General features: G+C 37.0%; 1 protein-coding gene across 12 annotated transcripts in view; it reads right to left on the reverse strand.

The window, feature by feature from the left end:
- The window catches only part of Dmd (dystrophin), a 2,130,457-nt gene that overhangs the window by 38,487 nt on the left and 2,075,040 nt on the right, over positions 1 to 16,930 (reverse strand). For 6 of the 12 annotated variants that reach the window (XM_033760398.1, XM_033760403.1, XM_010608515.1 and 3 more), the window contains 4 exons: positions 16,518 to 16,556; positions 12,068 to 12,133; positions 10,922 to 10,987; positions 7,976 to 8,134 (listed from right to left, as the gene is read on the reverse strand). The exons of 2 other annotated variants lie outside the window; for them this stretch is intronic. In XM_033760398.1, coding sequence (XP_033616289.1) covers positions 7,976 to 8,134; positions 10,922 to 10,987; positions 12,068 to 12,133; positions 16,518 to 16,556 — 330 coding nt within the window. The remainder of the gene's footprint in view (positions 1 to 7,975; positions 8,135 to 10,921; positions 10,988 to 12,067; positions 12,134 to 16,517; positions 16,557 to 16,930) is intronic. 4 more of the 12 variants (XM_033760399.1, XM_010608516.1, XM_010608518.3 and 1 more) reach the window with 2 other exon arrangements.

A 16,930-nucleotide genomic window follows, 5' to 3' on the forward strand; every position in this document is an offset into this window, starting at 1 on the left:
TACTCCTACCAATCTCCAGGGACTTGGCTCTGTGCTTCCAATTATTTTTTTTCAATCAATACTTTCAGGATAAAATTCAAACTCCTTCAAATGAGTTTTTACAAAGTCCTTTTTTTTCTTGTTATCTACAGTCTCTATCTATCATTTATCTTTTTTTTTTTTTCTTTTTTTTTGGTACCGGGGATCGAACTCGGATCCTTCTGCTTGCGAGTCTGGCGGTGGAACCACTGAAATCCCCGGCCTATCTATCTATTTATCTTTAAGGTACCAAGGATTGAATCCAGGGTCTTCACGTTGAGCTACATCCTCAGTCTTTTATTTTAGAGACATGGTCTTGCTAAATCACTAAGTTGCTCAGGCTGGGCTCAAACTTACAATCCTCGTGCCTCAGCTTCTTGGAGTGCTGAGATTACAGGCATTCACTGTCACACCTTATTCAAATGCCTTTACCTAGTATCTCACCTACCACTCTGCTGCCCTCTTAAGTCTCCTGATTTCATGCTTTCCATCATTCTGGAACACTCAGCTTTTCCATTTCTCGCAGCCTGGAAAACTCCTATTCAGTCTTTAACTTAAACTCCATTTGTGAAGTTCACTCCTTCTGTGCCTTTCAGAAAGCTCGTTACACTGGGTTATAATAAACTGTTTATATTTTAATATCTTTTATTAAATGTTGAGCTCCATGATGGTAAGAAACAAGGCTTACTTATCTTAGTAGTCCTGGTTTTAAAATCATATTAAGCATTCTGTAACTGTCTGTGGAATTGAATGGAATCATATCCTCAGGCCTGAAAAGAACCTAAAGAAAGCCAAGAACATAGTCAATTCTACCACAGTGGCATGGTCTGGCAATGAAGGCCACAGGAGAATGAGGGTCTTCGAGGAAATTTTAAAAAGGGAAATTGGATTATAAGAACATCAGCTCTGATCTAGTCTGTCCCAGGGAGATGGCAGCTATGCATGAAGGAAGATGTGAATACACTAATCACCAGTGGGGTACTTCAGTGTTTCTATAGCATGAAGCAGTCTTCATGACTATCCAATTTCCCATGCTAAGATTCTAAGCTCACCAGAAAACAACTGATTTTTCTTCTGATTTTTGTGATGTTGAATTCTAAGACACTGTAGATCCTAGAATAAACTAATAACTCCAGTCTCTAAAAATCAAATATCCTCCATTATATTTGATCTAGTATTTGAATTTAAACCATGCTGTTCCACAAACAAAGCTTTAAGGCAACCTGAATAGATTTATCCTAACAAGGCAATGACTACAACAGGACAGAAAATTAAGAGAAAGGGAGACATAAATTGTCATTCTGGGCTGTCCCTTCACTTCCATGAAATGGATTGCCATGAATCAGTCCCTTCAGACTTTAACTCTGGACAAACTAAATTGGACCTACTACTTAGAAACTGAGCCTCTGAATCCTGAGAACTCCATCTCACCCATACACACCTGTCCTCTCTGCGTGAGGAGGGTTGAAGCAGTTGACCCACTTCTTACACAGCTTTTTTCTTTTTTTGTGTGGTACCGGGGATCGAACTCGGGTCCTTGCGCTTGCGAGGCAGGCCACTGAACCGCTGAGCTAAATCCTTGGCCCCTTACACAGCTTTTTTCTTTTTTTGTGTGGTACCGGGGATCGAACTCGGGTCCTTGCGCTTGCGAGGCAGGCCACTGAACCGCTGAGCTAAATCCTTGGCCCCTTACACAGCTTTTTAAATCCAGCATATTTACCCTTCAGCTCTTCCTGGTCCTTGCCATAAAAAGGCCTTGCATGTCTGATTTATGTCATCCACTGAGCTCTCTTTATCTAAAAAAGGCTCTTCAGCCCTGTGTTTTGGGGCCCATGTTGCCAAGTGACATGAATGCTTCATTTCAGTAGCTTTCTCATATACCTCTCTAACCTAAACAAAGTAGGAACAGCTATGGGAATCTACCTTTACTCATTTCAGTAATGTCTACTGGATATTGCAATATTCATTCCATTATCCTCCCCTCTTCTTTCTTCACCCCAAATCCTCATTTACTACACCGCGTCCAGAGGTGATCCTTCTCCTACTCAGAGTCTACTGTGCCCTTGTGCCTTTAAACCTTCTTCTCCTGCCTCTTTTGGGAAAATGTTCCCATCATTCCCAAGCTCTCCTCCTCTCTTCTTCTGGCATCTTTAATGTGTGGAAATTAATTAGGGATTTTAAGTTAAATAAGAAGACTAGAGTGAACATTACACAGCAATGTGTGAAATAGTACCCACAACCACAAATACACTTGCCGATATTAAATACCTTTTGAGGGACACACAAGAAATCAATGAAGAAGGTATCGTCAAGAGCCAGAAACCCCACAACCAGGAGATAAGGTTGGAAAAAGACTCCCTCTTCTCTGTATGTCTTCTTGAGCACTTTGGATTTTTGTATAAATCCATGTTAAAAGAATACAAGTAATTTAATTAACATTTTAATGTTCACATCTTTCAGAGTTCTACCAAACCACGTGTTCTCCTTCTGCTTAGCACCCCCTAAGTGGGTAAATTCACCATCATTGCTTCAACTACCACCATGAGCTGGTGACTCATAGAGCTAACATCTCTGGCTCACACTCTTCCTGCAAACTGCCAAGTTCTATTTCTCATAGACCATGAGACATTTATCCATGGGGAGGTCACCCAGACCCCACCAAATGTTCCCCCTACCCCATTCATCATATTCTAGACTCTCAGCCTTGAGGAAGGACCACCACAGATCCTACTGAATTAAATGACAGACCTGCTACCATGGATCCTCATTGTCAGGCACAGCTTCAAAGAATTGTCATCTTGCCATGTACTTACCAGACCCGGGAATCATTGGATTCTCCCCTAGACCCATCAGACCACCAATTCAAGCATCTCTACTTCTCCCCTAAAATACCACCCAGATTCATCATGTCCTTCCCATTTCTATTACCTTAAGACCCCCATCACCTCTTTCCCGGGCTCCGACAATACCTCCAAACTCGGTTCTGGTATTTTTTTTCCAAAGTCAACCCCAGGTAGCTGTATGAATCTAAGTGTACGTTTGTAAGTTACATGGACATAATAAGAAGGATGGGCTTAGGAGCAAATCTAAGGGCCACACTTCTGTGTGACAACCTGAAGAGGCTATCTTAAGTGAGCAGCATAAACTCCTCAGTGTGGTGCTACATCCTTTCCAACAGGCCCTCGTCCACCTAGCCAGCTTCATCTCCTCCCATTTGCCTTGCTAAAAAAATGGGATGACTGAAATTTCTCCAAATATACTCTGCTATTCGTGACACCTTGGTTTACAATTGTCCCTGTCTGGGAATGCCCACTCCTGATTTTCTGCTCAGCCATCTTCTTGCCATCACTATAGGCTCACACCCAGACCAAAGGAAGAAGATATTATAAAGATTCCTGATCCCATAAAGACTGAGTACTAGAACTGAATCCTTCGTAATCACCAGAGGAATGAGAAAGCTAGAGTAAACCCAAATGTACGCTGTGAAAGATCTGATCACCCAACAAAGTATGTGAAAGGTATGAAAGTACACATAAGTACTAAAAATCCAGAGTTCCCCATTGTCATATGACATCTACTAAAAACTTTTTTTTTCTTTTCAGTACTAGGGATCCAACTTAGGAGCTTGTGCTTACAAGGCAGGCGTCAGTGCAAATGAGCTAAATCCATGGCCCTCCTAACGACTACTTAATTAACTTTAGACTTGACAGAGAATCAGGTTAGTATTTACCTGCCTTATAGGTTTTTTTTTGTTGTTTTTTAATTTGTTTTTTGGTTTTTTTTTTATACTGGAGATCGAACTCAGGACCTTGCTCCTGGAAAGGCAGGAGCGGCGCCACTGAGCTAAATTCCCAGCCCTTACCTGCCTTTTAGACTTGAGAACAATCTAATCAATTTTTATGCAGGTAGTGGAAGGACAATGAATCTTTGTCTCTTATAAAGGATACCTTTTCACTGCTAGAATCATGCCTTGAATTTTAGAATAAGCACTGGTTCATTTAGACAGTCCAAAAGATACACTGGAATTTTACTGCTACAGATTTTTAAGTCTGAAGACTGTAGACTTTAATCTACGTAGGAAAATACAACCTTGAACTTGCCACTCTAAGGACCCAGGGCAAATTCTTAACATCCAACTGGTTTCTGCCAAAGATGAATCTGAATTAGCAGTGATAAAGAGTGGGGAATATGCAGAAATGAAACATTTAAGACTACATATTTTGGTAATATTACTAAACTTAATTAGGGACCCTCTCAGAAAAATGCAGTCAGATTTAGCTTCTGTTCAGATCTTTAATCTTATTTTTGTGGCATAAACCAAGAATCAGAGAATAAGAAGTGTAAGAGTTATACAGCACCTGGGATTTGGATAATGAATTTTTAACATTTGAAATTTATGAGAAAGCAATGTTGGTGCTCATCAAGGCCATCTGAAAATGAAGTATTCTTAAAAGTCAGCAGGAAAAAAAGATGATGAAAGGCTTTTCTCTAGGAAATTAGGTTTGTAAAGGAATTTTCTTCAAAAGTGCATGCATGTGTGCTACAAATGAAATAGATTCAGCTTTATTTCAACTTATTATTCATTAATTTATTCAACAAATATTTATTGAAAGCTATGCGCAACAACTGGAAGAAAAGCAATTCTAATGACAGAGCTAAGACACCCTGAGACATTTCTAAAATAGCCATTTTCCGTCTTCCTAGGAGACTGTGAGGTGGTATCATGAATAAGAATAATTAACAAAATTCAGTAATATAACCAGTCAGGAAGAGAGATTTCCAAGCTTCTCTCCTTTGCTAACTATTATTTGGAGATAAATCATAACTACAGGATAAAGAACACAGAATCGACATGGAAATAATAAATACTCGACCAAAATACTTGGGACAATCTCCATTTTAAATATCCAATCCCATTTTCTCTTAAAGTACGTTTGCATTTGTCATTTATACAGCCTATTTCTGACTTGGGAAACAGCCAACTTGGCAGGCACAGAAAAAGGGCAGCTAATGACTTCCTGGGTTTTCTTAAAGGAAGGACAGGAAACGGCAAATTAAAGGCTTCTTAGGTGACATTGAATTCAAAGGTCATGAAGGAAGGATGGTGCTGAAGCTTCAACAGAATTGCAAGAGCACAGGAAAGGACAGAACAAAGAAAATCAGACAGGTTGTTTTTAAGGCAGAGCTCTAGGGATATATTTTTTGGGGGGATTTGATAGGAGGCAAAAATGTGACAATGTAGAGGGAGAAAGGATGCTCCTCCTGACCTTTTCTTGAAGGTCTAAATAACTTACAGAGATACTTGCATCAAGAACAGATTCCACATTTTGGAGCTCTTAGTAGCTGTGGTATAATATTCTTCTTTCTTTCAGGTAACAAACCATGCCATTCTTGGAGAATGATTTGGATATCTTTCAGGGTAAAGAGACCGTCACTGTACCACAATTAGATGAACTGTTCTGTTTTGTTTTTTTCAGAGACATTTGTTTCTTACACATATTCCCTCAAGTGAAGGCACATTCCAGGGAATAAGCCTCTATTCTACATAAATGGCCTATACATAGCAACTCTTCTTCATTCTCTGGTCCAGGGTAGAGTTGGCTATTTTGAGTCAGAAAAATCTGGATTTGAATTTAGTTCTGCTGGCTAACTGCAGAATCTAGGGCAAGCTACTAGAACCTCTCTGAGCTTGTGTTTTCTGATCTATATAAAAGAGACAAGCTCTTTTTATAGAGCTTTTAGGAAGACTAAATGATCTAAAATACATTTAAATGCTATGAAAATACAGGGCTGTGGGTGTAGCTCAGTAGTAGATTATGTGCTTAGCATGCACAAGACCCTGGGTTCAATCCCCAGCACCGGAAAACAAAACATGCTCTGAAGGTGATAAAATGATATACATAAATGCATTTATCAGTATTCTTGACCAACATTCTTTGATCTGGTCACCATGGTATAGAAGGAGAATATGCTAACAAACAAGATAGAGATCCTGACCGATGAGCTAAAAAAGTTATTATCACACAGTGGCAATAATCATATACTAAAAAAGTATTATTTCCTCATAACATAAAATTCTATTTACAATGCCAATCCCAACATTTTCTTCCTATTTTGGCTTTGACCCCTATAATAATTAAAGATTTAACATGAAGGGATACTAATAATTATTCTTAATAAAGTGGAAGAAAATGTTTCCTCTACCATGCTCTTCAGTCCCAAACAACCTTACAATTAAGGCCAAAAATAATGTTCTCATCAAAACAACAGCAAAAACAAAAAGTGCTGTATTACCTCCTAGGTGGTACTCGTGTGACATTCTTGCCATATTCTGAGGATTTCATGAAACATGTCCTGCATATCCATTTAATATTAAAACAATTTTAGCTGGGTACTATAGGGAAATGAAGATGATTAAGGCACAGTCCTTACTCCAAAGGCAATCAAAACTCTCATTAGAGGGAGGTACTGATAGTAACTGATAAAAGGCAAACTGTCAAAGAGTTCTCGGATAAAGTCCAAAGAGTTCTGGTAATAAAAGCAAAAGACAAATTACCTCCAACGACAGACGTCTAGGAGGGTTCTGTGGGGAAAGCTATTTTGAGTAAGGTCAGAGAAGATGGATATGTTTCCTTTGTCAGAATAGCAGTGGAGGGTTAGGGGCTAGCAGCTAGGCCGAGAAGCAAGCTTGAATTTGCCCCAGAAAGGAGATAAGAGCAGGATATATTCAGATATAGTAGCTACAACAGCATAGCCAGAACACAGGGAGTAGAAAAGCAGACAAAGTTTAAAAAAAAAAGGGAGGTCAAGAGAAAATCGTGGATGGTTTGAATGCCCAGCTGTGAAGCTACATTTTTTTTTCTGTAAGATGTAGATATCCAATAAAGAAAGAATGTCATGATGAGTCTTGGTTCTGGAAAGATGAACAACTAGAGTCAGTATGGAAAGTTTATTGGAGGGTTGGGAAAGAAACCAAAGAGAAGCCGAGAAGATAAGGAACTAGGGTCACAAGTCAGAGGTATTAAAGAGCTAGAAGGCAGGTAGTAACAGCACTAAGGACTAGATGAATGGCAGTATGCTTTTTCATCCTCAGGTGACATCCTCCCTGAGGGAGCTGGTGCTCGGACACAGTGTGTTGCCATGATTAAGATGTCTTGGTGCCTTAGCCTAAACCAAAGAGATGAAAGTTCCTAAGTGCAATAAATTTGAGTAACTTCTCTTTAAAGACTTGCCTGGTGGCATTTATCTGAAGAAGGCACACTGAGTTAGAACCTGTGATACAGTATGACATAAAAGTAAAAGTCCAATTGTTTGCATTATCCTGACACCATACAATACCCCAGGTTTCTATAACTTTGTCTTCTCTGCCATCATTGCAAATTTCCCTTTACTTTTTCTCCTCTGCTACAATTTCAGCTACTTTTACATGAACATCTTTTATAGGCAATGGCTGGCAATACAAGTTGTTGCCCTAATCTGCTATGATGGTTGAACGTAAGACTTCTGCATTTGATGATGAATAGTAAGATGAAATCATTTGTTCCCAAATATGACCAAGCCAATGAATCTACTTTCCTAAATGTTTGAGATGATATAGCCCAAAACACGTAAAAATTTGATAATCATAAAATTAAAGTGACCTGCTTTTTTACTTAAACTCTATTCTCAAATATAAAATCAAAGCCTCTGAAACACATGCAACGAGTCACATACCCCCTTCAGCATTAACTCCTTCACACCTAAAATAATAAGTTTTTATCCATACTGTAGCATCCATTTTCTTCTTCCACAAAACAAAAAAAAAGAGAGAGAGAGAGAATCTGAAATGTAGCTAAACAGATTATTTTAGCAAACAATTAGACACAGAATAACTCTAAGTGAAGACTCCTGGCGCTTGTCTATGTGTGCAAAAGTTTGCACTCTGCTTACCAATGACAAAGCTAGAAAGAAAACTCACCTGTTTTCTTCCTCAAGATCTGCTAGGATTCTCTCTAGCTCCCCTCTTTCCTCACTCTCTAAGGAAATCAAGATCTGGGCAGGACTACGAGGCTGGCTCAGGGGGGAGTCCTGGTTCAAACTTTGGCAGTAATGCTGGATTAACAAATGTTCATCATCTCTGGAAAATAAAATCAAAGGTTTTGGTTTTTTGCCCCTTTTATTTTGCTTTGGGGGTGAGGGACTCAGGTGTGTATTTGAAAATAGAAACATTTATTTGCTCTTAACAATTAATTAGACCCCTTTTCCTGCTTTGAAAGACATTTAGATACTGTTGAGGTTTTGGTCTACCATCTATTGATGACAAATCAAAGTGTTTCTTACTTCAATTTTCAGATGAAACTGACTGGCCTGTTTACATGGATAAATGAAAAGTAGAATTATGGAAATACTGGGAATTCATGTAAACAGTTTAGCCAATAGTTATAAATATTAGGAGACATAATAATGGCCATTTAATGCTTTTTGCTACCAAGACAACCTATTTATTATCCCACACTATTATTAACAATGACTATGAAAAAACTGCAGCCCTTAAAATAATAGAGTAAATATTGCAACATAACCAAAAGGTGTTGTTGCTTCAGTCAGCTAATTAACATACAAATGTCATGGAGGCAGGATGGTTAACAGTAATTAAACGGTAAATAAATGATTGTTTCATTCAATTACTGTTTAGGTAAAAATATAAAACTTGAGGGAAAAAAAGCCATTAAGATGAATTATTAAAATAAGACAGGGCAGCTCATTAGTCAGAGCAGGTCTTGAGGACTAATGTGGGGAGTGAGGGAGATGCAAAAAAAAAAAAGGTCTGAATTTTGGGAGGTAGATGTAATCTTTCCTGGAAACTAGGAACCCTCTAATACCCAGGAGAAATTCTTTTTGGAATGTACTGCTTCAACCTCCTTAAAGCCTGTGTGCCTTCAAGTAGAGGTCGCATTATGTCACCCAGGCTGGCCTTGAACTACTGGGCTCAAGCAATTCCCAAGCCTCAGCTTCCCCAGTAGCTAACAACTACAGGTGTGTACCACCTAGCCTGGCCTGGCCTGGCTCTTACTGAGGCTAAAAGTCTTTGTTTTTCGTCAGACATCATTAAGATGATACTTTCATATTCTTCCCTCCATGTCCACTTAATTTTAAGTTGAAAAAAATGAATCAACTTTTTTTAAGCAAAAAAGTCCACCTGATTTAAATTATTTTGGTGCACCAAGCCATTTAACTAGTAAAGATGTCAACTAAAAATAACTATTGGGTACTAAAAAGAAACATTAAGTCAACCAATCCATCAAACCACCTCCTAAACTGTGCCCCTAAATACCACGAATCTTTTACCATCTAACACTGAGGGAAAATGGATTTTATGTCCTGAGAATGAGCTAAAGCTACATTTTGTTTAAAAAATGAAACAAAAGCAGTTTTACCACCTGATTTATTATCCCTCTTCCAAAATTCTGAGATTTTCTTGCTAGAATTTCCCACTTGCAATTATAACATGTAGTTATCATTAAGCTTTTCCTACTATTTTCTTAGGCAGCCAATGTCATATGGATACAACTTGAATTAATTTGAACGCATCAGAGCTTCTAATGTCAAAATCAATGAGCCAAAGAAGCAAATCATTCAACATTTGGTTGATTCTTTGGTCATATATTTTCCTGTCAAAGAACTTTATATATGTGAATACCACGAATACGTCTTCTAATAGCTAAGAAAGAGAAGAATGTATCAGGACTGGAAAAAGGTTGGGTTTTTGTTTGTTTGAAGTAACAAAGTCACAGACAAATGACCAAGTAGTGGCTTCATTATCACTTTGCTCCCTTTTCTTTATGTTATTAGATGAGAAGATTTGTTCTCATGTCTTCAATAACTAGTTTTATGCAAGTACCACTTTGATACAATCTCCTTCGGCTTAATCTTCAGGAAGGCTCTTTTCTCACTTGAACAAGACTGCGGGTTGCCGCATCAACAACCTATGCTATAGTTAACATTCTTCTCTTTGCCTACATTGTCCATGACAAGATGGTGAAACTTCCTGAACTTACCAAACTAAAAAGTATCATTGTGCTTTGACTAGATTTCTTTTCTCTCCATTCTTTACGCTGATGGCAGATCCTTTTTATTTCTCTTCAGGTGTACACTTCATAACCTGCTGTGTCCACCTCAGACCCTAATCAACACTCGCATGGTTCACGGCAATGTACCCTTGGGCTCCATACTCTGAATACTGTACCTTGTATCCAGGTTGAAGCCTCTCTTGTCCTGCAGTAGCTATGTTCTCTGCCATTTCTAGTGCCACTCCATCTCCTTCCTTAAACTTTGACAGAGCTGGCTTATTATCCCACTCACCGAGACCTGGATTTGTAGTCCCTCCTCTCGAAATCCTTCACAAGACTGCCACACTTTCGATACCTCATGGAGATAGACACTAACTCACACAAATCGACTATTTGGTTTCTGAAGGAAAATATCCAACTACCTTAGCACATGAGGATAGCAATTCTATACCAAGATCACATTTCCACTCCCCATCAGTGGAAAAATACTTCTTTAGCTATTACTTTAATATTAATATCATCTTCCTTTAAATATCTGGCAGGTTTGGTCAAAGATTAAACATTTAACATAAGTGTTTGTGAGTCTGCAATTTATAATGATATGGTATTGAGTAAGTTTCAATAAGAATAAGGCAATCAGTTTTTGCTACTCTGGAATACTGATAATGCCTGAATTTGGATGAGCTCATTCTGTGCCAGGCTGTTTAGAGTTAAAGAAAAAAGCAAATGAATGGCTCTTTGAAAGATCAAGTGAATATGATGCTAGCTCCTATATCCTGTGCTATCCTACCTCTAAATCCCTCCAAGCAATTTCATTGTCAGGAACATTTTGTAAAAAGAGATGGGATACTTACATGCTCTCATTAGGAGAGACGCTATCATTTAGATAAGATCCATTGCTGTTTTCCATTTCTGCTAGCCTGATAAAAAACGTAAAAGCTCATTAAAACTTATGTGACTTCTTAGAATCTATTCAAGACCTAATCGAACATTCCTGAAAACTAAAGGATAAATCATGGCAAGAGGAGAAAGGAATTCTTCAAATTAAAGGATGTGTGTGTTGGCTTAATCATTTGAAGCAATGTTTAGTAGACCACAGCTAGATAGCAGCTTTGCATTTCTGGTATCGATTCTAAGGTAAACTGTATTTCATTCTGGTTTTGTGTCCCCCACATATTGATCTTCGTTTCACAGAGAACAGGCCTTTGTTTTTCAGAAGAAAAGCTTCCCTAACAATAAATGCACCCCATACCTTACACTACCCCTTTTTAGACAATTAATGCCTTCCACTGATGACAGACTTATATAGCTAGTTAATGCTTTTCTCAGTTGACAAGTATGTCCAGCGTCAGAATACTGAAAAAGGACGGGTTCACAGCAAGCTCTAAATGCTCAGCCACCAATCTTTACCTTTAAAAATCTCCTTTACCTCAGGTAATAATAGAGCCTTTTGACAACTACAAACAGTTAATCAAACTCCTGAATATTTATTTAACAAAAATAAGATATTTTATAATTAGTAAATCAGTTTTTAGGTATACAAATGATCTCAAACACAAAGAAGGTAGGATAGAAAGGTCCAAGGGTTAGGAAAATTAATTATTCTCTCCAGTATATCATGTAAACACACAAATGGAAAGCTGAGGATTTCATATTCTCCACATAACAGATTAATGTCTAATCTAGCAGTTTTCTAAAGAGGGTAGAAAATTCTAAGCCAATTTAGTAAAAGTGTGCTCAGTATATAAAAAACACAACAAAGCTACGAGGAATGTTTAAATACAGGCTAGCGTTAGGTAAGAAATGTTCTGGAACAATGCTCTCGCTGGTGTCCAAAAATAACATGCAGTGGAATGGCATGCACGTTAGAGGGCAAGTTGATTAGTAGAAATCAGACCAGATTGAAGAAGAAAAAAAATTTGTTTAAAATTACTATAGGTTAGCTTTCCTTGGTTAGTTATTTCAATCAATATTTGCCTAGCATTCAACTAGTCTCATACCTGCTAGCATAATGCTCAATGCGTGAATGAGTATCATCGTGTGAAAGTTGAGGGGACGAGGCGGGCCTATAAGGCAGAAAATGTGATTAGTCAGATACCATCCATTAATGGAGAAAACCCCCACCACACCGTAAATGTTATATACATGGCCTAGAAGGCTTTGTCCTAATTCTATGGATCGTGTACATGTAGTTGTTCCTGTATCTCGGCATCGAGTGTTTAAAATTCCAGATTTGAGAGATGATTTCTCTTACGTCACCTCTTCTCAAGCGCCATAAAGACAGATCAAAAATTTCTTGACAGTTTTAATTATAGAAAAGGTCGGAGGAGAAAACTATGTAGCATTTTGTCTTTCTAGACTGTCATTTCTCATACCCTACCGTACTGAAAATGTGTATTAGGTCATTTAAAATTTTAAACACTTTATATCTGTGCCATATATTAGCTATCTTTTTGGCAAATGGCAACTACACATTTGCCTAGTATATTTACAGTTAATAATTTTAGTTTCAAAGAAGCCACTTCAAGATTCTGTGCATCATGATTTCTTGGTCTGTGTAATATTCTATAGAAGCAAATTATGTCTACTAGTTTGACAGAAGGGATATACCACTAATTTGACCTAAGATCATATTATGATGTTTTAAAAAAGAATGACTAGGTTCAATAGAATGTCGCAATTAAATATTCGGAGGGGGGTGTTAGACAAGGTCTTGCTATGTAGCCAGGCTAGCCTTAAACTTGCTGTCCTCCTGCCTCAACCTCTCAAGTGCTGGGATTACAGGCGCGCACACCATGACATTCTTAAATGTTTCTATTAGGAATAATAGAGTCTCTAATGCAGATGGGAAAACAATAGGAAAGAATTAGCATGAGTAGTTCATATGCTTTTTGTAAATAAGGACCTACCTTTCTTTAGCTCCACAGGCTAAAATTTTGGTAGAGTTACCATTTTTTTCATACTTCCATAATCTGATCTATTCATTATCCTAGAAGGTTTTATAGTATCTTTCGGATAAACCTTGATGGAGGGTCATCTGCTCTGAAAACCAATTTGGGCCTGTGCTTTTTGTATTAACTGGAATAGGACAAGAGTTCTCTTCCATTTTTCTCTTGACAAATAAAATCCTAAAGTCAAGAGCAACACGCTCAGTGAGGGCTCTGGTTTAGCCTTCAATCTAAGCAGCATTCAAGGAGTTGGGCTGACTTCTAGGAAAATGTTTTTTTCTCTTACATTAAAAACAATGTAGTTAACTATAGCTGTGTCTACAGAGGAAATGTGCCAGAAATTTTTATTTCTTAATGAAGATGTAAGGTACAGCAATCCCAACACACTATAGCTAACAATTATGGAACTAGAAGTCTCTCCTGAGAGATAAAGGTCTTATTTATGGGACCAGTGTTGTCTAGGTAAAGTGTAAAAGATTAAAACTTTTCATAATGAAACAAAAGGATGACTACCCAATTAATAGACAGATCCAAAGACTTCCACGTGTGCATTCACAATAGCTTTAGAGAGTCTGCTAAATTTTCTAGAACCCTAGAACAGGTCATTATTAGAAAAATGCAAAAGTTTGCTTCAAAATCTTCACTGAAGATAAAGCTAATTTATTCTTGGATCGTTTCATTTATAAGCATTATCTTCTGGAACAGATGAATCTTTCAATATATATTTTTAAAAGCTAAAAGCCCACCACGAAGGAAAACATGTTAGTAGTGTTTGCTCTTATAATAGTTGCTATTGTGGTAGTGTAGAAAAGAAAACTTGAGACCTTGGAGCAAAACTACACCAAGAAAAGTTGACACGTAAATCCAAAGTACATTAATACCATCATTTACAGAAAATCTTATACACAGCTTTAATTCTTAGCCTCAAGGATAATTCTATGTTATCTTTCTTATTAATGTACATAGCACCTATTGCAGCATGCACAAGCACAAGTACTCATAATAACCAGAAATCTTAAAAAATACACACTGAGAGGTATCTATTAAATCAGAAAATTTGCCAAAAGGAAGTACTGGTCACAGAAGAATGATTTTAAGATTCAGAGTTAGTAAAAAAATAAAAAACCACTTGGTCCAGAAATAAAACGAAGTGCAAAGCTTTCAAAAATACTTCCCAAGGAAGGTGATAATACTGTACCTGCTTTCCACCTCTTAAATACAAAACCATGTACCAAGAAGGATTACTTCCCATTACCATTAATAACCTACACAGCTCAAGGTATCTCACTCCACCACCGTTCTCTCTTTTGTGCAAACTCTATTAATTGTTCATCATTTAGATTTCAAAGCAGCATAACTCGAGAAACACTGATGGGCTATCCCACTTATGGACAACCAATGTAAAAGGCTCATGCTGGACTTAATTGAAATACTATGACAAATGCAGGCAAATAAAGATTTTGTCTAAGAAAAAAACAAAAGATCTGTATCTCAGGAAAAGTGGTCTATGCTAAATAGATTAAAGACTGTCATCATCATAGTATTTATTAACATCAAACCGAATTCTTACAAAATAAAACATTTTAGGACCCGGTTCTTTTATCTGAATAGGATAGCTCTAAAATAGATTTTACATATTATTTAAAACCCTATGAGTAAAGACTCTAATAAAATTATGGTGTTAAAGAAAACAAACATCAGCTTACTGGGTTTGTTTTCTTCCTCAAACTTAGAACTTCCTGTTCTTCCTGCTTAAGCTAACCAGTTGTTCATAAAAAGGAAAATTGGGAGTATGTTTTAGAAGTTCAAAAAGATATTTTAATACAAGATATCATTAATTTAAGGTGCTTCAAAGTTTAAGACAAACAGCCTCAAATACATTACTTTAAAATGATTGTCATGATGTCTTCTTATCATTATTTATGTTCGGCTTCCTCTTTCCTTTTAAGGAACTATTGGTCATTTTTGCTCATTTTTTTGCAACCATTAGCCATGCACTTTAATAACTGTTCTTCAGCATATTTGTCTTTAGTATTTTTTATCTAGTTAAGCTTAATGCCAACACAGAGTAAATTTGTTCACTTTCCAGAAACCTAGCAAGCTCAGAACTTGACTAGATCAATTTTTTAAAAGTTTCTTATTTATGAAATGTTCTAATTTCCGTAAACAGACCGACTACCCCAGTTTAGAGAAAACAATTATCAACATGCAGGTAAAATAACTGAATCTAAATAATTTTCCAATTTAAGCACAAAGATTTAAAAAATAAACCCCAGTTAATAGTTCGGATTTATCACTATAGGTTTTTTTGTTTTTTGCTTTTTTACGGATCTATTTTAAATTACATGGTGGGAAAATAAAAAAGAAACAATGGAAATAAACCAAATTCTTATATAAGCCCATCTTTCGATTTTGTTTTTCTGCCTTATATATAATAGAGCTGATTTTAAATAAATATTTTTATGAAGTACACTGTTATAAAAACCCCATATAATTTCAAAACAGGCATACTCTTGTTTACTAATGTACAGATCATAGGTACCATAAGATTTCTCTCTCTCTGTCTCTCTCTCTCTCTGTACTGGGGATTGACCCCAGAGCCTTTGTACTGGGATATAATCTTAAACTAACATTTTCTTTTTTAAAGACTTGATTTGATTTATTTTTAAATTTTAGTACAGGGTCTCACTAAACGGCCCATGCCGGCCTAGAACTTGTGATCCTATCTCAGGTTCCCTAATAACTGGGAGTACAGGCAGATGCCACCAGGCCTGGCCCCAAGAGTGTTTTCTAACATTGCAAACTCAGACAAATCAATCATCAATTGATATCTAGTGTCAGCATTATTAACACACTCAGGTAGTGAAACTATAGTATACATTCTTCCAATCCTAAATTATAATTGACTCTGAGGTAAATATTTAGTTTGGAGAGAGTAAAATAAATTTATTTCAAAATTTAAAAATCTGTGTATATAAGTCACATAGCATGATATAACAACCCCCTCAAAAAAAATTCCACACACTTCTCTGAAATTATTCAACCAAACACCATATGCTAAAATCGATCCTGCTAACTTTTAGTACTCCACTCATAACACGTGTTAAGGAATAAATCATACCCTTTTGAAGGTTCTGAAGCACCGAGTCTCAAGAAATACATGCAATGAGTGCTGTTATATAATCAGTAGGCTCTTCCTTGTGTTTGAAGAAATAAGCAAACCACCAAAATCCAAATTGTTTTTTTAATTTTAATTTGAACTCAGGTTAGGGATTCTGCGGATGAGAATTGGACTAGGTGCAGGACCTGAAAAGCTCTACTGATTCTCCTGATCTGTGGTGGATGGCTCTCAAAGTTTTCAAGAGAAGAAACAAATTTGAAATGAAAGAAGGGAAATTAATAGGTCTATTAAAAAAAAAAACAGAACAGAACAAAGAAAAAATTTTAAAAATCAAGCGAGCAAATGTGCGGTGGTAGCAGCGCCCTGCAGCAAGGTACTCACGCAGAATCTACTGGCCAGAAGTTGATCAGAGTAACGGGACTGCAAAACAAAAAATGAGGTGGTGAAGAGAGACACAGGCAAACTCAGTAGCAACAGAAATTATTGAAAGGTCAAAATAAATAAAATCCAACCAATCAAGTATGATCCATGGGAAGCAACAGCCAAATAAAGGTAGAAAGTGAATTAAAAGAAAAACAAATAGTTGTGTGACTGCCATCAGAGTTATGGATTTAAAAAAAAACTGAGAAGGTTTAAAAGAGTTGAAGACATCTTCAGTTTGATTGTGAGATTCATCACTACTTACTGCAAAGTCATTTTCCTGTGACTAGATTTTCTCTCAAGTAGAAAAGGTGACCACACAATAAATACACAAAGACACACATCTACGGATTTGTGACGGGGGTGGGGTGGGG

This window comes from Fukomys damarensis, unplaced genomic scaffold, assembly GCF_012274545.1.
Source record: "Fukomys damarensis isolate Sample0158 unplaced genomic scaffold, DMR_v1.0_HiC HiC_scaffold_39, whole genome shotgun sequence".
Classification (NCBI taxonomy): Eukaryota; Metazoa; Chordata; class Mammalia; order Rodentia; family Bathyergidae; genus Fukomys; species Fukomys damarensis.